Source organism: Passer montanus, unplaced genomic scaffold, assembly GCF_014805655.1.
Source record: "Passer montanus isolate IOZ18808 unplaced genomic scaffold, ASM1480565v1 scaffold185, whole genome shotgun sequence".
NCBI lineage: Eukaryota > Metazoa > Chordata > Aves > Passeriformes > Passeridae > Passer > Passer montanus.
In genome coordinates, this window is record NW_024365937.1 from 197,872 (window position 1) to 223,114 (window position 25,243).

The 25,243-nt window shown below is 38.7% G+C and overlaps 1 protein-coding gene across 10 annotated transcripts in view; it reads right to left on the reverse strand.

The window, feature by feature from the left end:
* DISP1 (dispatched RND transporter family member 1) overlaps positions 1-25,243 on the reverse strand; it is an 89,817-nt gene that overhangs the window by 22,033 nt on the left and 42,541 nt on the right. For 4 of the 10 annotated variants that reach the window (XM_039705820.1, XM_039705814.1, XM_039705815.1 and 1 more), the window contains exon 2: positions 10,413-10,949. The exons of 3 other annotated variants lie outside the window; for them this stretch is intronic. In XM_039705820.1, coding sequence (XP_039561754.1) covers positions 10,413-10,949 — 537 coding nt within the window. Of the gene's footprint in view, positions 1-10,412; positions 10,950-13,106; positions 13,222-18,362; positions 18,542-25,243 lie in introns of those variants that run through there. 3 more of the 10 variants (XM_039705819.1, XM_039705818.1, XM_039705824.1) reach the window with 3 other exon arrangements.

The window sequence follows — 25,243 nt, forward strand, 5'->3', positions numbered from 1 at the left end:
TAAAAGGATTTAATATTTTTAATGTCTAAATTATCAGGGTGAAATTATCTGAAACTAACTGCTATTTCATCCTATTAAAATGTGCAAAATTGCTGCACATTTTCTTAATATTGCACACGACTGTTCTTTTGCTTAAAATTAAGCAAAATGCAACTTAGCAGATCAAAAATCAATCTGCTATTTGGCAACTGTATTACAGATGTCAATTCACATTTTTACAGTTGAGACATAAAGCTTTATAAAAGTTCCCATTTGCTTTTCTTGTTTCTTCTTGTCTACCTCTTCAGTTCCAACTGAGCATCTGCTCTATTTTCACAGCAAATAGGAGTAAATAAGATTGCCTTTCTGTGAGGAAAGCAACTGTAAGGAAGGTGTTAACAATAAAATCATTGTCTGAGTGATTCTTGCTCTTTCTGATTTAAATTCAGCATAGATGTGTAAGCTTTACTGACCTACAGCATACCTACTGGATAAAACCCCATGGAGTGGGGCAAACCCTATATATCCTTAACTAAGCCAGCATTTCACTCACTCCCTTTCTACTATGAAATCAATATTAAACTTTATTAACCTACTCTGCAAGAGTAGCAGGGAGTTTTGACACCTCCCACAGACAAAACTCTGCCTCATGCCAGAGTACAACAGGGAAATATGTTTCCATCAAGGAACCAGAGATGGAAAAGGTCACTGCAATGTATTTACAAACTAAATGTGTGTATTTTCATTTGCAAGTTTATTAACAGTACTGTGAGGAATGTCCTAAGAAGATGAGTTGATGATTTGGACTTGTCTGATTTGGAGAAAAGTAAACTGAGCAGTGACCTCAGGCTCTCCACAGCTTCTTGAGGCAGGGAAGTGGAGAGGTGATCTCTTCTCCCTGGAATCCAGTGCTGGAACAGGCAGGAAGGGTTCAAAGCTGAGCCAGGGGACATTTAGACTGGAGATTTATTTATCTAGAAGGTAGTCAAACACCTGAGCAGACCTTCTTAGGAAGGTACTGATGTCCCAGTCCTGTCAGTACTCAAGAGGCATTTGGACAATGCCCTTAACAAGATGCTTTAACTGGGTCAGCCCTGAATGCGTCAGGTGATCCTTGCAGGTCCCTCCCAACTGAAACAGTCTATTTTATTCTAACCCTGCATAACTTATTATGCTAAAATTAAAATTTCTATAAGTTCATAACATACAGGTAATTTGAAACTGAAATGATCCTATTACAATCATCTCCAAGGCTGGGGGGATTGTTGAGTTTTTCCCCCTCTCCTCTTCCTCACTGCTCCATAGGGATAGTATCCACACATGAGCCCAGGATTTGCTGACCAAGTCTTCAATTTAAGGCTCCTTAGAAACCCATTTTTGCAATACTGAATTCTAATGTCTTTCCTCTTTCATCTTCAACAACTGTTTAAATATTATCAACGACTAGGAAAGCTGGCTCTCTTCCTTTATAGCATCTACTTGGTTCACTTGTCTTCAAACAAATGAAATCATTTTCGCTGTAGGAAAATCTGAGAGCATATGAAGGAGCCAAGGCATACAGAACCTCCAAACACTTTTCTTGTATTCTTCTTTCCCTAAACTTCCCTCCAATGAGTGTAGCCACTTTTAAACAGTGCTCCAAAACTGTCAATAAGAAGACTCCCATCAAGCTTACTTCAACTGAATTCTCCCTTTTTTAAATGGCAAAGTTTATACACAATTTAAAGTATACACTTCTCCAAAAGGTTTAATTGAAGCTATATATATAAATATATATATATATATATTCCTTAGACTTTTGAAGCACTGAAGTCAGGACTATGCAGAGCACTGCCTGGCAAATTAAACAAAAGGCCTGATCTATTAAAGAGAATTTCAAAAAAGCTTAGTAAAATACCACCATGAATCATTATTTGAAAACAAGCCAACAGCTAATTTGGAGCAGACTAATATTATTTCAAGATCTTTCACAAGTCATCTAAAACCATTAGTCTTTTCTCTTTTCTTGGTAATTACAGTGAAATTAATAGACATGTTCTGGGATTTAAATGATGACTAGAGTAGTTTTCAACATTTTTACTGGCAAAAAGTCATTCCTTAGATATATTTTATTTCAAAGCTGGTTTTATTACACTTCCCAGTTGAATGGAGCACTGCAAGGTCCTGGCCGCATCACAACATACACAGAAGAAAACCCCCATCTCATGATACCACCGAGAATGAAAATGTCCAAGAGTGCCTATTTTTATGATGGTATCTCTCCACACAGGCTGAAGTGCATGTTCCTATAGGTATTAAAGACTGACATTAAACTCATGGAAATTTGGCTCTGGAGGAGGGAGACTTGGAGTGTCATAAATGACACTTCAACTGATACATGCTTCAGTTTTCCTTCCTGTGCAGATGTAAGACTTTGTGATTGTAAATCACCAGGGAGTTCAGTTTTGCTCTCAGAAAACCTTCTTCGACTAGAGAGCTTTTCTAAAGATAGATTAAAAGCAGTTACAATTTCTCCAGATTATTCATCTAACCATGGGGACAAACAATAATTTTTTCCTTTCCCCATATTTAATCTCTTGCAGCAAATGAAAATACTGTTACTTCAGATCTTTGTTCTAAATTTAGTTAAATATTTCTCTTCAGTGTTGAACTCCTGTTCCAATATCTGTGAATTTAGTAATTTAGAATGCTGTAACTTTTACGTGATATAAAACAAATATCTATTCAACACAATTAATATATTTTAAAGGATTTAATACGTAATTGCACAAAGAAGGCTCTTTAGCTTTTGGTAGTGCTAATGAAAACTTGTATATATATATAGATATATATATATAAGGCAACATTATCTTCTGGATCTCCTGACATGAAATTTGTTGCTTGCAAAAGCAAGCAAGAAAAAAAAGGAAATATTTACTGAACATTTAATGTTTCCAGTACTGCAGCTAAAAGCCCCAAAAAGCGCTCTAGTATTGAACAGACTATAAAACCGATTTAACATGATCAAAGCTGTTCAGCAAAATGTTTGCGAAAGTTCATCCATTTGACAGAACAAACTAAATATCCTACAAACTGAAAGAGTAACATAAGCATTTTGAGGCAAAGTATCCTATTAACATGCTACAAAATGTGTGAGAAGTGGCAGAAGTGATGCATATCAGCTTTTTCAGTCCAGTACATAAATCTATTTATGATTTTACTAGAAAAGAACCAAAGCACATCCTAATTTGCCAATAGTGAGACTAAGCTCTCTGAAACATCAGCAGAATTTCTACCTGTAACTTCCCTTACCTCCACTGATCTGTCAGTGATACCATCTCATTTTTATTTTGCATTGATAGTCCAGGTTTTAAAAGATTTCTTTATTCAGTAGAATCACACTGCAATTTTTGTGCAGCAAAATCAGTGCCAAATTGCTCGAGTACCTTTTGTATTTCCCTCTGGCACTGTGTTTAGGGGTTTTGTTTTGTTTTGCTGTTCAAGCATCCCTGACCAATTAAAAGCATGGACACAAATTATTATTCACTAGGAGACAAAGACAACACTGAAATTATCAGAAAGGAAGAACAAGTGATTTTAGAAGGAGTTAGAGACAGAAACAATGATGGTAACTCATAAAGAGCTTTCTAAAGATGATGTTGATCATTCTACACTTTCCCCCATCAAAAGGAAGACTCAAAATTTTTATGTAGGAATGTGCAAATCTTTCAAAATCCATCTCTTTAAAGAGTGATGAAAATCAGATCATTGGCCATGCATAGTTTAGACTGTTGTTCTTTGTTGTCTGGTGTTGTCTTATGCACATCTGAACTTCACTACAACCTCCTACTAAATTAAATGTACATGAAATACATCACCAAAATATTCCAACAAACTGACATAATTTTGGATGTTGTGGGTTTTTTCTAAGTGTACATAAATGCTCAGTTTTGTAAGTAATCTGAAACCCCACACCAATCAGTCCTTTTCCAGAACAAGCACAGCTGATACTGGTTTTCTAGTCAATTTAGTACAAAAGAAAGGAGCCACGTTTTTTTTTTATTATTTCCCTCAGCTTTACATCTTTTAAGGACAGCAGTTCAAAGGCCCAGCACATTGCTAGTTATGAGTGAGCTCCTCCATTGTTCAGGGAAAGGTGAGGGATACAGGGTATGGGACTCATCTTCAAGCACACACACAGGACCTGAATTCCCTGAAAATAAAAATGTGTGAAAATGAAGAAGCACAGCTCAAATTAGACTGACATGAAAAATTATTTCAAAGAAAGAAAAAACCCAGTTCATTTGGTCACAGGGAAAACCTGCTTTTCCACATGTGCTCAACAGAGAATCCCACATTTGGACTCAGATAGATGCATGAGATGGCTTCACATTCCTTTACATTTGTCTCAACTATATCAAAATCCCAAGTATGCCATTGGGTTGTTAATGCTTCATAATAAGAACTCCTGTTTTGGCATAGAATAAATGGCTTAAATGAGAACAGAGCCAGAATTTGTATTGTTTCAGGAACTCCTGATCTATAGCATGAACCACAAGATTTGCAACACCCTGAACACTGAATGAAATGAGGGTCACAACTTTGCTTTTTAGTTGCTAAAGGTTGATAAAACATTTCAGAAATCCCACTTCCAGAAACCTGACCTAAAGGTTTCTTCTTAAAGATTTCTATTTTTAATCTTCTTAGGGGAAGGCAGAAAGGCTCCTTTATCAATTTTTAAATCATTATATGCACATGTGTTTTGTACAAAAGACATTAGTATACAATTCACATAAGAAGTGAAAACTAAAATATCTTTTAATGCATCAAGTAAAGGAGAAGCGAACAACTTTCAAAAGAGGATAAAGTGTTAAATAAGCTCAGTGGAAAAATTTTTGTGAACAGTTCATGTTGCTGAAATGACTCTATTTGAAAATATTTTATACATATGTATATGCAAAATCAGCTCTGCAAGCCATGCAGAATGTACTAGATAACAATTATCCTTTTCCTGGAATCAAGCAGGGAACTGTTTCATAACAAAGTCTCGTTATTAAGATTGGTATTTGACAAACATTCCCTTGTTTTTTGGAAAAACAGAAGATTTTATTTTTTTTCCAGTTCTAATCTTTATGCCAAATTACTAGAAGGAAAAATTTAAAATGGGTAAGAGGCAGCTGTAGTGTTCTATCCTCATTTCACAGCTTTTTCATTTCTACAGAGCTTTGTTTTAAAGTATTAAATAAAGTGTAAGTATTCACATATGTCTGCCGTGCTGTTTCAACAGTGTGTGGCACAGAACACTGAGACACAGCAGAAACCAGAGTCCCAGAACCATCACATAAATCTGCAATGCCAAAACACTTTGAAAGAAGGTTTAAATCGAACTGAAAGCAAGATGTATAGTAAGTGTGGATGCTTTACCAGTTTCCTGATGCTGTCTTTTGCCTTCTTTGAATGCAAATTGGTCTAACAAGCAAAAGCTTTGAATCCAGCAATTTAAACTAACTAAGCTTTGGGAGCTAAAACCTCCGAAGTAGGCTGGTGGGGGATGAGGAACAATTCTTAAATTTAATCCAAAGTAAGGATTCTATGGGGCTTTGTCCTGGTTTAGGGCAAGTTTGGGAGATAACCCCCAAAGGGGCTTCTCTACAACAGCAGATTCAATTGCCCCTCCCCCCTCCAACCGGTTCGGGAGAAAATGTCTCCTTGGAGAAAAGTGGAAAGAAACCTGTTTATTAAACAATAGAAACCAAACAATATTAAACAATAAAACTTCTCACTGATCCAAGAAAAGCAAACTCAGAACAGTCCCCTCCCCGGGTTGCAGCTCGGCTCACTCAGTCTCTGATCAGTCTCTCTGGTGCTGGAAATGCTGCTGCCCAGGCCCAGCCAGGGGGGCCACAGGTGGAGCTGCCGGTGCTCTTCTGAGTGTTCAGTGCAGAGCAGGCTTGAACAGGTCCAAGAAAAAAGGAAAAAATCACAATCCGGAGAACTTCTTTGCCTCAGCTAGCTAAAACTAACTAAAAGCAAGAAAAAGGGAAAAAAGGAGCTCTGTCCCGCTGTCTGTCCATCCGCAGACAACACAGTCCAGGAGCAGGAATGTGGAGGAGTGAGAGCAGTCTGAAAACAAACTGCGCGCTTCTTCCCTCCCCTCCTCACTGTCTGGAAGAGAGTCTTAAAGGTGTAAAACTTATTATTCAGTATAAACAGAACAAGACGATTGGGGATAAAAGCGTCATATAGTCAACCCAGGACAGGCTTTAAACAGATTTTATTTTCCTGTTCCAGCTTGAGATGATCACATGACCATGGGGAGATCATCCTTCCAGGCTGTTTTGTTTTTTACCACACATAACTGAGATGCTTTTCAGAACAGTTTTCCTTACTTGTCTGCTTTAGTCAAAAGCATCAACAGTATAGTCTAAAAAAGTAAATAACAGTGGGTGACACAAAGCAGGTTCACCCTGAGCCAAGAGTGCTTGTTTGAATTTATTGGTTTGATACTGTGAAAGTGTAAGCACTGCACACTTGCAGTCTGGAGCATTTTCCTTAGCATCAGCACCAGCAGTTTCTTCACAGCTCCCTGACCTCTTCTGCCCTACCTTTTTTCTCTCAGTTCACAGACCCAAGCTTTCTTAATTTTATCACCAGAGAGATTCCAGCAGAGTTGACATCAAGATTAACAAGCACACAGGTAGCTTTTTACTGGTATTTTCCCACTAAAAACTTCCCGTACATGTCTGAAGGAAGCAATCCAAATTGGCACCAGAGATACCACCACTGTTGTTCCATGCCTTCCTCAATCTTGAGACAATTTCTTAAATGATCTCTGCCACTCCTACTGACATGCATACATTCCTATATGAAGAAGAGGTTTTGAAAAATACCAGGAAAGACTGTAAAAGTTTTCTGGCTTTTTTTAAAATGGTGGTATTTAGTTCTCTTAGAGAATTATGCAACTGTTCACTATTTATTTTATCCTCCTTTCATCCCACTAAGCATGCTACTGGGCTGCACATTTTCACTTTTCCCTAGAGACTCCTAACTCAGTGCTTCCAGTCATTACGGATCAATCTTCATGCTTCTTTCATAGCCTTACTTGGTTGGTTCTTGGTATTTCTACCCACCCTGATGAAGGCTGCTGATGAATACAGAAACAGGTGGCAGCAAAAGAGGGGCAGTAACTACATATCTTCCACGATTTCTAAGACCCCAGGTTTCTTGAGATATTTAAGTGTATTCCAACAAAAACAGATACTTCAGCATGAGCTCTCCAAAGAGGCAGGGTAGGGGAACAAAAAAACCCCATCCAACAGTACTGAAGAGAATTACATGTGCCGTGCTTGTACACAGGTAAATTTAGAAATAGTTGGAAAGCAAATCAAACCCCCAGACAACTGCATTGTGATATGGAGAGATGGCTAGAATTTTCCAGGGTGTGTTTGTGTGGTCAAGGTATTACAGCCACTAAAAAAAAAAAAAGTATGAACATGTTTACATGAGTTGCTTCTTAAATATGTGCACCAAACAATACAAGAAACTTTACTCAAGATCTTCCAACCTCAGAAAAACATCTAAAAATCATTACAACCAAATGTTGACCTCTTTTACCTATTTTTACAATAGAATTTTTTTTTACCACAATCATGCTGCAAAACACCAACCACTAAAAATATTTTATTTTATGCTACAGAATGTTTTCACCAACCTAAAAAAATTAACAGTTGTCCAGCCTCTCAAGATGCAGTGGACAGATGATGTTTGCATGTAATTTAGTTAAACTTCAAAGCTGTACCCTCTACAAAATTCCAGATCCAGCCAGCTTTAAGAGGACAGGACAAGTGTGGCATTATTTCAATCTGTCTTTACTCATTCCAATCTGCAATGATATACCAAAGCCACATTCCTTTAATATTAGGTCACCGACAAATGTTAAGCCTTGGGCTTCAAAACCTGACAAAGCCTGTTGTGCTGAAACAATTGGTTACCTGCCCAGAGCTGTAAGCATCGGTGATACAGTCTGCAAGGACTATTTGCCCTCCTCTATCTAATCACAACTTTTCCTCCTTCTTAAAACGATAACAATATTTGAATGCATTTTTTAAAAAAAGAAGCTAAATTAAATGTACTTTGACTACACACTGAACTTAACTAATGTATTGTATGAGAACCTGCATTTTAAATAACCCTGTTAAAACATGCACTTTTCATAAAGCTGGATGATTTCCAATGAACTTTGTAATAAAAATATGTGTAGAAGAAGCTGCTGTGAAGATTATAAGTTCAAACTGCAATAAAATTAAGAATGTGGAACAATGATCACATTGAAATATCACACACCTAAGTGTTACTCTTCTGTTTACAGGAAGTGACAGAGCACAAAAAAAATAAATACACATTTATCACCCCTCCTTTTTAGCACTGTCAAGGAGCTACACATGAGGCAGTTTGCTTCCTCCTCAGTGCACATCCATCCACCTGCAAGGCTGCATCCAGTTGCTCCCAGTTTTTACCATCTCCCAACATGTCTACACTGACAGTGGCCTCTCTGTGTAATAACTTCACAATGCAATGACAGACTATTGTATTTAGACACATCTTGCTGAGTACTGAAGAGAGAAAAGAAGTCTTTGGTTCCACACTAAGTGACAGTCAGATCAGTATACACTGTCCATTAATGCAGTCATGGGCAGTTTACAGAGTAAAAAGGCATGGAAGCAGTCCAGTAATCATTTGATAGGAATATGCAGGGTATGCTAACAGATAGAGCTGGTTAAATAAGTACAGGTGCTTTAAAGGTTGGATTGTATCTTTGTTTTGACTGCTAGCAGTAAGACAAACCACTTCTCATAAGTCATTATTAATAATTTCTGTACATTTTTGTAGAAGTGTATGGTATGGCAAGGAAGATGAAAAACCAGTGTCATGGCTCAAGAGCCCAATCAGAGCAGTTCAAACAGTTTTTGTATCTGTGAAGCGTGACAGAAAACATTATTTTACCATATCCAGAAGAAATTTTCACTGTTTTTATTTCTAGACTAAATCCAGCAGCCCAGACTATGGATGGAATTTGTTCCCTTCCTCATGACTATGGAATACAGATGAAGTTTAACAACCCTGCTGCACAGGGAGAAAAACAGTGAAATCAGTGCAACCATTCCAACAGTTTGAAAAGTATGACATCCTACAATAGTTCAAATTCCTGCATACCTTTGCATACAAAATTATACAACGTCTTTGCTTGACATTTAAACTAGTATGAGGTGGAAAATACATCTCTGATTATAAGCAGCTCTGACAATTAAGATTTTTTCCATTTGTAAGTGGCATAACCGTAAGGAGAAAGCTGATTTGTGTTCTGTATTATCATCCCTATTTTCATCTGCTTTTATCTTAGGAGAAAAAAGCTTTATTCACTTTGAGTTTTTCCACACTACATGTTTTTCCCAGTCTGATATTTTTAGGAGTTTAAAATTAGCTCAAATATTTCATCAAGACAAAATCATTGTCTTGATGAAATATTTGAGCTAATTGTAACTGACTGACAAACACTTACAGCTCCAAGTTCTTGAATAAGGATGAAGATGCTGCAGAACAGGGAGAAGAGTAGTTTTTAATGCTCCCATGAAAATCCACCCCTTTTAGCCCAACTGCAACTCAAAAAAATAATAATAAACTTGCTTAAAAGCATCAAAGTGTCTTCCTTCCATGGGAATTTGCTTTTTCAGAAATTGCCTCTTAGATTGGCTGATTATGCCCAGACCAGGAGGCTGTAGAAGATTTTTCTTGTGTTTGTTGCTCCCTGAAGCTCTGGAACTCCAAAGCTAACAAATACAAAGAGGCAGGTTCTTATGAAACAGAGAACAGAAAGGACTAAAACCTGGAACAATCCCAAGCACAATTTTGAAGTTTAGCAGATAACCTACACTGAAAAGACACGAGGGAAACCCACTGAACCAGCTGACCTGACAAAGAAAAAACACCCTGTACATTTGAGAACAAAATTGTTGAAAATATTTTTCAACGCATCTTTTTAAGGAAATATGTGTTTTGATTGGACTGTGCAGACATACCAGATCTTTCAGTGTATTCTTAGCTACCTCTATAGTGGTTTGTTTTACACAATAGTGGTGTACCCTGTGTCTTCTAAAAGAGCTAATGAGCTTCCAAACAATCCAAAACAGGAAAAAAAAAAACATCAGTGTTTTTTTTCTCCCAAGAAAGAACTATTTCATTTCAGGAATATCCAAGGAGCCCAACAGAACAAATCTCCTGACTTGGTTTCTGCTGGAAATAATGACTCGGTCATGCACTGAAAATTTATCTGTAAAATCACTGGGAAATAAATTTGGTTCATCTTCCTTTCAGATCTTCTACTTCTGTAAGAAAACAAAATAGTTCAGGGAAAGATTAACCATCCTGAGAACTACGAAATAATGCAACCTGCTTACCTTATCCTGGCTATGTGTTGCTGCACAGGCTGATGCTGGAAATGGTCAGGCCACTGATGGTGAAGGCAGAAGGAGAGGGAGGGCTGAAGACAGCAGGCAGTCTGATAGACAGGGGTGTGTTTTTGGCAAATAGAGGCTGAGTACTCAGTGTGTGGCTGCATGCAGCATGAGGTCATAGGAGATGATGCTGAGCTGCCAACCACTGAATGACATTCTTGCTTGCTATTATGGCTACTTAAAGAATGATGGTATGGACAAGGGTGGCAGCACTGCGACAACATCTGCTGAGTTCTTTGGTTGTCTAAAGGCAGAAAGGATGGTTTGATTGTACCATTTAGCTGCAGGCAGCCATTTGGACTTGGTTTTGTTCTTGGTGTTTCCTTGGATGGGAGCTGTTGGACCATGATGTCTCCATCATTTGCTGCAACAACCCCTGGGCCAGCAGCATTTGACAAGATGCTGCCATTGCTCAGAACCACAGACTCACTGGCATTGCTCATAGCCATGCTCCAAGTTCTCAGTGGACATGTGATGTTCCTGAAGAAACAAATAAAGCACAGTTTAGAGAGCTGCAGTGGTTTTAGATGCTCAACAATAACTTTAAATTAATATGAGTAAAACTGCTCTGAGCTTCACCTTTTGCAACACAGGGAAAAGGGAAAAGAGCCATGCACACTGCCAGGAACGTTTTAAAGTACTTAAATTTGTTCAACAAAATGTTAAGAGTGAAGTTATGTCAATTTTCAGTGATTACACCAAGTCAAATGAATAGAGATTTGTCAGTGTCTGCATCACAGCTAATAAGTAATGGCTGACATGCACAGAAAAAGATCATTGTGCACAAAACTAAGCTATAGCCACTATTTATAAAAACAGATTTTGGTATAAATGATGTCACCATCCATAGCACTGCAATTTACCTGTGTGCTTTGAAAACCTGCAGGAGACACGCCCACATAATAGAGATTATTTAATAACCAATATTTAATAACCAATAATGTGCTGGTTTCAGTAACTTCCTTTCCAATTTCTATTAAAAACTAGGCATATTCATTTTTATAAAGAAATTTTGAAATGCCTTATTTGAGTAAATCAAGCCATTTCAGCACACATATCAAATTTTCTGCATAGTAGATGTGAAAAATGTGTATTTTATTATTGGCTTTTCGCAAGTATTAAAATTAATATTGTATGTGTTATGCTAGAATGTTATTATGCTGTATTAATTTTCTTAAGTAGTGTGTTAAATATAGTTTTAGGTTATAACATAATGTGAAAATATTATGCTGTGTAAGATATTTTTTTAAGAAAGGACTCGCACCAGATAGCAGCCACAGGACACCTAAATCTTTCAGAGAAAGGGAATTTATTGCTCCCTTATTTCACTTATCAGCAGAAAACTAACTTCTTCCCACCTCGCTCAGACAGGAAGACGGCATGAGGATTAAGAGGAAGAAGTTGACAGTAACCAGACAGAATCCTGTGTTTGAATGGAATTTATGCATCATGTATGAGATGTATGAATATGCAACAGGTGATTGTTTTTAAGGGTTAATCCCCTGTTAACGGGTATCCTTCAGGCTTGTGTTGCGCAGAAAAAGGTCCCCAGATGTCTGTGTCTCATATTGTCCTAATCACAATTGTTCAAATATTATTACTCTAATTATATTACTATTTTTATAACCATTTTATTACTATTAAACTTTTAAAATTTTAAAAACAAGTGATTGGCGTTTTTCACAGTAAACTAGGTCTTTAGCAGAAGCTCAAAATGAACTGTTATGAACAGTAAAAAGATAGAATACAACCACATGTTTTTCCCAAATTGACAAAAAATAATCCCAGGATTGAATTACTGCTGATTGAGAAGCTCTTGCTTCTCAGCGACGTATACTCTAAAGGCAGTGCATAATTTAATGTGTCATAAATAAAGGATATTAAAAGATTTTCTCCTAAGGTTTTTCAGGCAATAGGTAGGTAAATGAGAACTATTAACATTGTACAAGTGACTACAGCTCAAGATCAAAACTTGTGTGGGGTGCTTACAGCAGCCAATTTTTCCCATCCTAACTATAACGATATTAGATAAAATATAAGATAAAAAGGTAAATTGGAGATTACTATTTTGATAAATAACATGAAAGGTCAAACACCACACTCAGATAAGAGTTTGCTATCCAATTTACATGACTGTGGGGGAGGGAGGAGAGTAAAGAGCATGAAAAACACTAATTATATGCTACTTAGAATAATAAATCAACACTTGCTGAAAAAACAGAATCAGTTAATTACAACCGCTTTGAATTTTTAATACCATATTTAATTAACGGCATTGCAAGTTCAAATTGCAAGGCTTGCATTACAGACATTGAATTTTGCAGAGAGACACAACAGACATAGATTAAAGCAGACAAGCAAGGAAGTTTCTAACTAATTTTCTTCCCTGATACCTTTGCTGAGTACTCAGAGAGCTAAGCCTGCCCAGACAGTTGAGCTATTTAATTGCCTGAATGCTAATTCTGAGCAAAGTGATTTGCCAGCTGGAATGCTCCTTCTGGCAGCCCTCCGTGTAGCATCTCCCTGAGACACAGCTAAATCCTCCACTTCTGAAACGAAAATTAATCCTGTGCTATTTGTTCTAGATCATGTGCAGAGCCAGATGCCCTAGGAAATCACTTTCATTTAGATACCCACTCAGAACAGGAGAATGTGCTGCTTGACAAGCAAATTTTTCCAGCCTTCAATTCCACGCATTCCTGCTGGGTACCCCCTCTCCTGGCCCAGGAAAGTCAAGCCCAAGGAGGATTTTCTGCTGAGCAGAGAGAGCAAATTCAAGAGGCTGGCTAAACTTCAGTTTGGTCTGAAGAGATATATTAGTTATGTGAAATTCCACCATGTATCAGAGTCTGGTTTTCTCTCACACTGCAGATGACATCAAACCTCAGTGAGAACTGGACCCTGAGGCAGAGAAAGCTCCTCTCCAGGTGTCTGGCAGCATTTTTGGAATTTCTGGCTGCTTATTTTTACATTCACTCACATAAGAGATAGGCTGCACAGTGATACTGTTCCATTTGTTTCTAAGTTAGTTGGACCCATCCATATCATCACTTGAAACTGCTGTACACTTCTCAAAGTTACTGTCTACAGTAATAACTGAACAGAAGAGACAGAGAGACTGCAAATATGTGATATTTCAGGAAGACAGACACACATCCTTTTGCTTTAAAGCCAGGACACTTGCAACATTAATTTTTAGTAGCTGTTTTCAACCACTTCATGAAGGAAACCACACATCTCTGTGCCAAACACAGATGCGCAACCTCATGCCCACAGCAGCTGTGCCCTTCAGAACACTGACAGGGCAATTTTAACTTTTGTCCAGACAGCTCAGCAGCCTCCATTTCATACAATCAAAGATAAACACTTTGTTTTCCATAGATGTAATTAGCTACCTGAGTACCTTTTGTTCAGAAATGTTTTAGAACTACTAAATTTGAAGAAAAGATCCTCAGTACCACAATATATAATTCTGCCTTTGTTCTCCTGTTGAACAAGCAATTCATGAACCATTTCAAACATTAAAATTTTAACAGACAGAGCTAATTAATTATTTTTTCTTAAGCCTTGAGGAACTCTTGAGTTCTGTTCATTTTTATGGACTCTTTTAGAGAGGCAATGCAAGCACCTGCTTGCATTTAAGCTCTTTCAATGGCACATTGAAGCAAGAGTACTTTGCATGCTAAGGTAGCCAACTGATTAAATATTTTATTCAGTCACAGCTATGAAGAACTGGGACTCAAACCAATTCTCTAGAATGTGAGCTGGGCTGTACATTTTAATTTGGTTTGGTAACTTTTCTATTTTGAGTCATTGAATTTGACCAGGCTAATGTCATCTGAGTTTTGTTTCACTCATGCTTGAGGGATTAAAACTTCTGTACTATGGTACTTCATTTATGTCCCTTTTTACAGAAGTGGCTGTAAATCCACTGACAGCAAAACTTCACCTGCAGCTGTCACACCAAAATATATTCTTAACTCTCCATTGCATTTTGTCTCCTCTGCCATAATTGCAGTGACTGGGAACTTAGAGAGATGTAACAATGGCCCAATGAAATAGTTAACTGAGAGTCTTTTCCTTAGAGGATGAATAAATAAGCAAATTAAGTCACAAGTAAAAGCATAGTAAGCTTTTTAATATGACATGGGATGGGAAATCTAAGAACATGCTGACCATGAAAAAAAAAATCTAAAAATAGGAATCTTCGAAAATTTAGTCTTTGAGAATTCTGAATTCTTTCAATGTTGAAGTTTATTTTTGCTGCACGCATCAGACTGCTTTAGGACCTGGCATTCTCCAGTAGAGTGGGGGTTTCAGACTTATAAAAATTTACACCTAAAAGCTCTGAAGCAGTGGACAGGTAGCCTGAATAATAAAGTGGTAGAAAATACAGGTTCTAATGCAGGCAGCCATATTTAATAGAAGATTAAATACAATTAGAAAAAGTGTTAATCTACACGTTTAATACATCCCACGTCTCTAGCTGGACACAGGGTATTTTAAATGTGATCATCTCTGTAGAAATTATGCCAGCTGGACTGCTAAGAGAAGAAAACCAGAATTGTCTTTAATTACTGCACTCTTGATATCAGTAACTGCTCAGAAAGGACTTGAGCCATGCAGCTCAAAACAACTCCTGGAAGAGCATAACATCTGGAATGTACCATGGTCTACTTCATAACAGTAAGTCCCTACATAACATAATCCATCTGTTATTTGTAGAGCTAACAGTGAACACATCTCACCCAGTAGACAAGCATTGCAAGCCCTTCAGGAAATAAAGTAATGCTGTACCACACAAACTATGCGGGATTTGGTGTTCCCCAGCTAGCATGTTCTTTTAAAACTTGGATTAAGTTCACCTGTTCCTTTGGCTGCAACTGAAAGAATTTTTCCTTGATTTAAGTTTCTGAAAAATAAAAAAAAAAAACCAAAAAAAATCCAACTAGACTTAAAAAAAACATTGGTTCAACAAATCCCATCTGGACTCAGAATGCCTTCAGTTGGGAATGATAGAAGTGCAAATCCAGGAGAGAATGACATAGTGGAAATTTAGTATAACCTAATACATTAGTACAGATAATTTATAGATTTTTAGAAGACAACAGAGAACAGCCAAGTGTTGAAGACTGTTTTAACCACACAGGAAAAAAAAGTACCCAAAATCTGTAACTTGCACAAAATTAAAACTAAACTGTTGTAAGACTTTAGATTTTTCATTTAAGGTAGGAAAAAAATTCAAATTTCATTTCAAAGTTATCTACAGCTTTTCAGCTGACTGCATTGCACCACTCAACCAGATGAATCAGCCCAGGCTTTACAGACTTCGCAGACCTGCCAGCTACAAAGCATCATAGTTCTGAGAGAAACACAATGTCCAAAGTAACAAAAATATCTTTCATATTAAAATTCATCTAAACCAGCTGGATTCTAGAAGCAGTGCATTTCTAAAATAAGCACCATTTAACAATCCCAGTGCTAATTGGTAAGGTTCCTTCCAGATGAAATACCATAATGGCCTTGCAGTCCTTTAAGACGCTGAAGTTCTCCAACGTGGCCAACAGTCTTACAGTCTGTAAACTCAGTTAAATACTCTCCAGCCTTCCTCTGCTGTGACAGCCAGTGCAGAGCCACTCTAAAGGAGGATTTGCTCCTCCTTCACATTACCAGAATTCTTTGTATCTTTGCTTTTTCTCTGTGCCCAGAGAAGTAACAGGTGGTGCCTGGTGTTTGATACTGGGGTTCATAGGAGATGTCTACTTATCTATCACTGCAATGGTCTTTAGCAAGTCAAACTGCTTTTTAGTGTTTCATGGTTGTTGATCTCCATTTTGGCTCCCAGCTAGATATTTTTCAAATTCTCCAGGTCTTACTCCAATGCCATCATATGTGGTCCTTGGTTTCTCTCTATACCTCAATTCTTGCTCTTTCATTTCAGTTGTTAACCCCTACGTCTTCCCTGAAAAGCTTTCTCTGCACAAAATACAGGCACTTCCCAGAACAAGCCATCCCTGTGCTCTCCTTTTCTCCTCCCAGGTATTTCAAGTACATTAAATATAAGCATTTCAGCTTCAGGAAGTCTCAAATTCTTATTTCATCAATGAGCAAATTTACCTAATATATTTATTAATGCAGCCATTTCACTTTGTGAATTGGTACAACACAGTTCCTATTTTTGAGAAATGCCATTATGGTCAGTGTGTTTTCTGCACAGTCTATAAATACCCATATTGTCAACTAATGTCACCCTATTAACAAGCAGATTTTCAGCAATCTAAGTCCTTGTTCCATGAGGTAGTAGTTAGCAGACAATTACGAAGCAGAAGAGGCTTGTAGAGGGGGAATTTCCCCTCCTGCAAAGGTTCTGAGAAATAGCTGTCCCTGCCATCCCTCTCCACAGCCTGCAAGGCTTTGAAGCTGTCCTGTCCTGAACCTGAGACTCCATAAGTTCATTTCCTGTGCAGCTCGGGAACTGCAATTCCTGTGTCAGGGAGTTTCCACATGTCACCATGCCAGCAGCACAGCTCACATACAGATGGGCCCTGGCAACCAGTGTTGCCAAACTGGCAAAAGAACCGGCCCACCAGCGACAGCTATGCGGCGAGGGAGCTGGGAAATACTGCAAAGGATGGGAAAACCAGGGTTCTTCAGACCCTCAGAAACAGATTTTCCTTTGCTTTTAAGCTAAAGTTACTTCTGGCACAGAGAATGAAGCAACAGCAGATCATTTCCAGAAATAATTTGCAGGGCTTCAACTACAGAAATCAATGGCAGTGCTTTAACTACAAAGTCTTGTCAAAGTCAAAATTTACAATAGATATAATCAGACTACAGATAGAAGCAACAACAAGGAGATCTGAATTCTCTTCCAGAAGTTTTGTAGGATTCTAAAGTTTTAATTTTAAAAGAGGGAAAAAAAACATATTTATGTAGGGAAAATGGAAGAAAATGTATTAAAGCCCAAAAAAGCTTCAAAACATGGCTCTTTCTGGCTGTAAAAAGAGTTATTTGCATTGACAGTTCCACAGGTTTTTCTTCATTATGCTGTGGGACTAATACTGAAATTATTACAGCTGTAAAGGGACACAAAAGCAACACTTTGAAGTACAGCCCCAGCTATACCTACCATCACCCTGGCTACATAAATGTTATGTAAGAGGTTAGGAAACCTCTCCACCACCTGCTTAGAATCTTTTTGTTTTCTGTCCAAATTTAAAGGCTGTGTTTGAACATAGTAACATAGTAACAAGAATTATTACTAATATTAGCATTTTTCTTCGTATTTTAATAGGCACACTAATGTAATCTTCCTCTACAGTACAATAAAGAAGACAAAGAATCAGTGAGACCGTCAAGGCACATCAGGCAGGTACACACTGGTAGTCACACCTATTTGATAAAACACAGAACATTTTTACATTTGGCTACAGAAAACTTAGCAAAGCACTTCTGCACTATCAGTCCAGCAATAATTTTCTTTGAAAGCTAAACACGGGAGCTGTTTGGTTTCCCCCCCTCCCCGCTTCATTTTCCAAGCGTGAGTGGGTTTTAAGTCTCCCATTCGCTGAGCCGTGCTCTGAAGGTCAAATGATAAACCTCGTAGAGCACTTTCATCACAGCGCATCTGCCCCAAGAGAGCCGGATCTCGAGGCGGGGGAGGGTTTGCTTTCTCACCAGGCTCTTCAGCGCTGGCGGGGTCCTGTGCTAAGCTCCCCTGCATTTCTACCCAGCTGAAAAGTCTCTCACAATCACAGGAGCCCACTTACATTACAGAGTAGCATTGCAGGGTAAATAACGCAATAAATAGGGAGTTTAATCTCCATTCCCGCGCTTTCTGAAGGCACGGCCAGGTCTGAAGCGACCCAACGGGACGCAGCTCTCGCCACTCACCAGCCGCAAATCGGGACAGATGGGCAGGAAGGAGGCGGCAGCCCGCTCTCAATCCAGGTATCCCTCGGCTCCGAGCCCGCTCTCTCCGCAGCCGGAGCCGCTGCCCCGCTCTCCCCAACACTGGCCCCGAGCGGGGAGCGCCGGGAGCCAGGGCCGCCCCTCCCCGCGACAGGTCCGAACTCTGGCAGCGCCCGGCTGCTCCTCCCTGCTCCTGCTGCTGCCGCGGGAGCCCCGGGCCGCTCCCCGCCCTCGCTCCCAGCCCCCTCAGAACGTGTTTGGGCGGCGGGGTCGAGTGGAGCGCTGCCACCTCACTTGCCCGCGCCCACCGGGGCTGTGCGTCAGACTCTCCACTTGGAGATGCCGAGTGGCACTGCCTTAGCACCAGCTTCTGCAAAGGGAAAGAGCCGAGGAAGGCGGGAGACTGAAAACAGCTCCGGGGCTCATTTGGAGTGCTTTTCAAAATCACTTCAGCCCTCATTAGCTCCTGGCAAGGGCTTTCCCCACCCCCCAAGCACCAAGCTCTTACTTCATCCTTTAGCTGTCAGGCCAAATATTGGTGTGTGGCTACAAATCTCCAACAGGTCTCCAGCAACAGAATACCTACTGGGATTTAAGGGCCTTTACCCCACCAGATTTTACGGTATTTGTACCTAAAAAAGCTTCAGCCATAGAGGAGTATTTGAGGACCTGCAGCTCATCTCCACATGCGTCTCAGATAACAATTCTTTGTAAGACTTTATAAAGACAAACATAATTTTTAAAGACTATTACTGTGAAAAACTGAAAATTTCATGGTTCACAACTCAAAATGAAAAAATAGAGATTACCAAAGTCTGGAGAGAGTTAAAACTCCAGTTCTAGGTATTAACGTGGGGAATATGGTACTTGCTCACTTAGCAGAGGTGTTCTATGAGGAGCTTAAAATCCTAGCAGAAGAAGTGCTACAAACAGGTCTCAATCTGTGGTTTACTAGGATATTACGTTTGGGAGCTGACTCCTGGTTTTTCCTCAGCTCTGTGTATCTCAGATAACAAATCTCAGAACTGGCATCTTCCTGGGGCAGATCTTGTGAATCAGTCTCTCTAAATCCAAAGTAGATCACAATTCACAGGCGTCTGACTAGCTTTTAGAAGTGCTCTCCTTATTCTCTATTGAAATACAGGAGCTCTGATTTCAGGGTCAAGTTGAACTGGTTGGAGCAAAACTTATTTCTCATCTATAAACACCTTTACTCTTTGTAAAGCAAAAGATTTAACCAAAGGAAACACTGAAGATCAATTTTCCTTAGTGTGACCTTAGAATTATGCATTCTAATTGTGATACAAGTTTTTACACAAGGCAGCTCTTTCTGCTAATTGGATCTGGTCTTTAACAGGTGGTGAGAAACTCTGCTGCTTCCCCACTTCTAAGGGGAAACTTTTTTTTTTTTGTTAAACCTGTCTTCCTTGACACTGAGCTTAAACTGGGAAATTTCACTGGCATCAGCTGCCATCTACAGCTCCCCCACACCATCAGCATCCCATCTAGAACGTAATTTTTCTAACATTAATGGAGTCTCTAAGAGAAAACTTGTTTTCTATCCAAGGTAGAACCATTCAGTGTTAATGATCTAGGACAGATTTTACGTAAGAAATGTATTTTGCTCAAATCTATTTATTAACCAAAACAGCATTACTACACAGCAGGTAACCATAATACAAAATGAAAGTAGGATGGCAATACAGCATTCACTTTCTGAATATCTAAAACACATAATATAGCCTGGAAGCACCAAAAGAATAATCTCAAAGTTACTTTTCCAAAGTCATACAGCTCAACGTATTTTTGAAAAACATCTATTAATAAAAATATTTCTGAAATGTGTAAATACTACTGTGTATCAGTTCACTGCAGATACTTTGTCCCTTGCATTTGCTAACTAATGCAAAGAAATGACAAGAGGCACATATTTGCCAACTGCTTTTTTATCTAGGAGGAAAAGGACTATAAAAATCTAAAGGATTACAGTCTACTAAGACTCTTAAGATTATATGTACTGCAGAAAATAGTGTTAGTTTCTCAGCACATAAATGTAATGCAGATACTTTGTTCACAAGGGTGACAGTAAAACAAATGTATAATGCATGTTCAGAGATATTCTTAATAAAAAGTATTTGTGGATTTAAATAGTGTATAATATATTTGAATTACAGCCTTGTAGTAGATTATTGTCCTTACAGTATCTGAAAATCAAACTCAACACTAAGTGCTGAGAAACCTTTTCCCCATGGTACACTTAGGCCCTGCAGAGCCTTGTTTGCCCTGGGTCCCCCCAACATATTCCTGGTTTGGACATTTCCATCATCCACCCTTTAACATCCCCTTCTGCATCACTTCTAATGTTGCTACTTATCCCACCTTTCATCTCCAGCAATAGCAGAAAAATGCTGACTTGTTTATTTGCAAGTGATTAAAAAATACAACTGAGCCCTACAGCATATGGAAAGCAGGTCCAGTGAAAAAGGACGGAAGAACTTAAGAGTGACTAAAGGCAGACCAGGAATGTCAGATTTGATCTGTGGAAGCCTTGAGAGGATAAATGAGTTTATCCTATAAAGTATGCTATTCACTGCCTGGAAATGCATCTATGGAGGGAATCTGGAGGACATCTGCACTACTAATTCAGCCTTGGTTTAACTGAAAATGATCCTCAATGCATCAGGAAGCTCTGTCCATAGGTATATGGATCTGCCAATGCATTTTACAAGTACTTTGATTGTTCAGGCAAAGAAAAACTCTTTAACTTAGATATTGTAAGAGATGCTTTGTCTATTTTTCTATCATAAATCATGTTTTTTTTATTGAGATTTTAAAATAACATTTTTCACAGTATACTTAATAAAATCAAATAGTAGTAAAAAGACTAATACATTTCCCAGATTTATGTATACAGTACTTCGGAAAAAGATTATGAAGATAACTGTGGTAGAGACTCAAAGGAGCTGTAGTCTGTGTAAGAAAATGAGCCTAAAAAACTGAAGCTTGTATTTCCAAAGCAGGATAGAGTGTTGTAATGCATCAAGTTTTCTCTCTTCAAACAAGATACAAAGAGCTGCAGTACTTGGCCATGACCCTTTCATAGCCTCTCCTAAACTGAAGACATCAGGCAATGCCACTGAGTGCCAGCCACTTCTCCGATCTCTGTCTGTCCCTGATCAAGGGCTGTGACTAAGCTGCCACCCTTCCACCACAGGAGGTGCAGCTGTACCTTGTACCCTTTCCTGCCTGGATGCCCTCATCTGCTTCTCTGAGCTTAATATGACTTTAATCATAGGCTCTTCTTGTCAGTGTCACTCTTCCAAAGAGAGCTCCAGAAGAAGCTGAAAGACTTTGAACATTGCCTGTTAGTAAGAGAGCCAGTGGAAGTCTTGGGTGTTCTGGGGACAAATGGGTGATGGACTCAGCAAGTGCTCAGGAAAAAAGTGCAGAGTCTTCCAAAATCTTTGAAAGCCAAACAGAAGGCACAAGAGGTACTGTAGAAATTCTGATGAATTGCTAATGAACTGGGGAGAATAAGGGTATATGGAATAAAAGAGCCAATTAGAGGTTAAAATGACAAAATGAGTTCTGCACGTGGCACATGTACTCTGCACATATTTTATTACAGCTACATTGAATTTTTATTACAATTCCTATCCACCTCCAGAATTTCCTGACTGGTGGGTCTTTTTTTCTTGGATGCAAAAGTCTCTGTTGCCTTTTAGATGCCATAGCAAAGTGCTTGCAGTAGGCAATTTACCAAATGCCTTTTAAAATAAACAACATAACAGGAAAAATATTGGTTGTTAGGAACCAACCATTAATTTACTACTTTTCATACTAAAATAGATTATTGTGCAACACTTGAGGTAATACGAATGTAGCAGTGCCTACTTTTAATTACTCAGAGGCACACAGGGCACAGACCAGACACTTCCAGCTTCTAGCAGCACCTGGGACATGCCAGCACTGCACTGAGAAGCTAATTGGGCTGAGTCAGCTGGATCCATCAGAGATTACAAGGTCCAGACTGGCACTGATCTTCACACCTGACAATCTGTAGAGAGATCTAAGAGCCTACACGGTGTTCCCAAGTGTTCTTGGGTCCAGAAACATAAGGCACAGACACAGAGTGGACTGAGACTGCAGCCACGCCAAAGTGAGCTGTCTGCTCCTAAGCATAAACTGAACCTGAAAAGAGAATACCTCTGTCCATAAGGAAATGAAGTTGGAAACTCTCAAAATTGGCATTTGGAAGCCTCTGAACATTGGAATTAATTTACAACCTCTGTTACCCATACAGAGAAGAAAGAAAATATTGCAAATTATAAAAACAAAAGTAGCCAGCAATGAAAATCTGGCATGTCAATCTGTAGGTTTATTTATTTGTGATACAGGATGAAGAAAATGCAGTGACTGAAAATCAAGGTATTAAAATCTGCATCCTCATACACTGGTATTCTTCTATACACTTTATTCTTCCCCTGGAAGTGTAGAAGACAGACCTTCTTATAATTACAGGTCATACTACAAGCAAAACTGATTCAATATTGTGGGAACTCAGCACATCCCTCTGGATGCCCAGAGCTACCGAGAGAACCCTTGGAGGGCTCGGAGGTCTTGGAATGTTGCCAAAAGTGTCTGGTGGCTTGACTTTGACCCTTCTAGGGATGTGTCATCTGTGTATGAGGAAATGAGAAATCCTCAGGTTTGAATGGTGCAGGGATGATATGTTCACAGGGTGAAACATAGATTTGAGAGCATTGTACAGGGGGGTTTGGAATCCTGTACATGGGGGTCAGGAGTCCCAAGATGGAGGTATTTGGGCATGCCCTGTCCTTCTTCTTTCTTCTCCTTGGCATCCATGTTCAGGATGATGCTGGCACGTGTGGATTTGTTCATGGTGAAGTTGCACTTGTTAACAAGGGTGAAAAGTATTGGAAATAAAGGTAAATATATTATACGTAGTTTTCACTATAAAAGACACAGCCGCCCCGTGGGCAGGGCAGAGTGCTTTGGGCTGCCTTGCTGATCAGACCTCGGCTGGGCAGACAGAAAACTTTGTAGATAGGAAATAATAAACACGATTGAAGACCGAAAACTCAAGAGTCCAGACTCGTCCTTCGAAGTGCGGCCTGCCCAGAACCACCTCTCCCTTATTGGGGCAGAGACAAGTAACATCGAACCCCGATACAGTATCATCATATACCTATGGCAGAAGCCTTAAGTACACTTACAGACTCCTCTACTTACAGACTGCTGCCTCCACAAAGATGAAACATTGTCTGATCAATAGAGGACATGAAGTAAATTGACAGTCCTTCTCCAGCTTCCACTCATCTAGACTTTATCACAAAATCTTTCATAATGGATAACCTGGAGAAAGGCTGAGAATTGAGTGAGTTTACAGGCTGAAAAATCTTTAGACCTTGCAAAGCAGTCTTTCTGCAGCACTAGTGACAGGGGAGAAGTCCAGACATGCTCACTGTTCATGCTCTATTCCTTGTGGTTGTTTTTTGGGCTTTGGTTTGTTTGCTTGTTTTGGGGTTAAGATATGCAAAGGACATCTGGCTTGGATTTGAAAATTTAAACTCCACACACTACATTCAATAAACCAGATACCAACATATTCTTTTTAATATGCTGGAAACTGGGCACTTAAGGCCACATCAGCTTAAATAACACTGGAAGTCAAAGCACAGAAATAAATTTCTGGGGGTGAAGAGGGTCTTTCATTGTCCATGAAGTGCCTAGAACAATGTCTTCTCAGTCCCTAGTGTAATGAAAAAGTTAGTTCAGTATGATTCTGCAAACAAATACAGCCTGATTCTAAACTATTTCCTTTATTGATTTTTGGCCTTTATTGATTTAAGAAGTTCTCAAAGAATGATAATGACATTTTACAGCCTTGCCTCTTCTCCCAACTGTAACAAGTCACTGTCAGCATTTCCCTAACTTTTTTTCATTGAGATTCTGAGATTTTACATGTGAAGGCTGAGTTTTATGACATATAAGACTACCTTGTTTTATCTACTTACAGAACAGAAATACTAATATAGATTTAATGACTTTTTTTTTGGTGGACATCTAACAGACATAAACCTTTTACTCTCCATGTTTCCAAACCACATGTACTGAAATGCATATTTGAGGTTCCACAGTAACTCAAGTCCCACATCACACAAAAAGCCTTGAAAAGCGATTAAGTTTTAAAATTCCCCACATTGGATGAAATTATTTGTGTATTAACTGTGTAAAGTTGTGTATTAACTGTGAAAAACAGAAGAAAACATTAGATTTAATTCTCTGAAAAAAAGCTTTAATATGGAAAGTTTATTAAATAGTTTTATTAGCATCTCAAATAGTTTTCAGATACTAATATGAAGAAAACTTGTAAAAAAAACCAAATAAATCTGAAAGCAGAATTGAATATCTATATTTTTGATTTATCTACAGCTTACAATGTTTTACAGGAGCTTTTAATAGCTTGTCTTCAGCTGTAAAAGTTTCATTCTCTAAACAGAGTTTCATTCTCTCAACAGCTCCAATAGTAAGTTGCATTAAAATGCAGCTGCATAAACATGTTTACACACAGTTATATTTTCTCATTCACATTCCTTTCTCACAGGTGTACTTTTTCCACTATGAAGTAACTAAACTTAAATGTATCTTATGTAAGTGCACACATGTATAATGTCACTGGTAAAACAGTCCAGACTGACTAGGGGGAAAAACTAACAGAATGCTTTATCCGAACATAAAATAAACAAGTGACATAAAAGCAGTAATTCTACCCCTTGTACAACACCAGCACTTAAATTACAACCACCAGCATGATGGCAGTGAAAGCGACTATTGCAGTG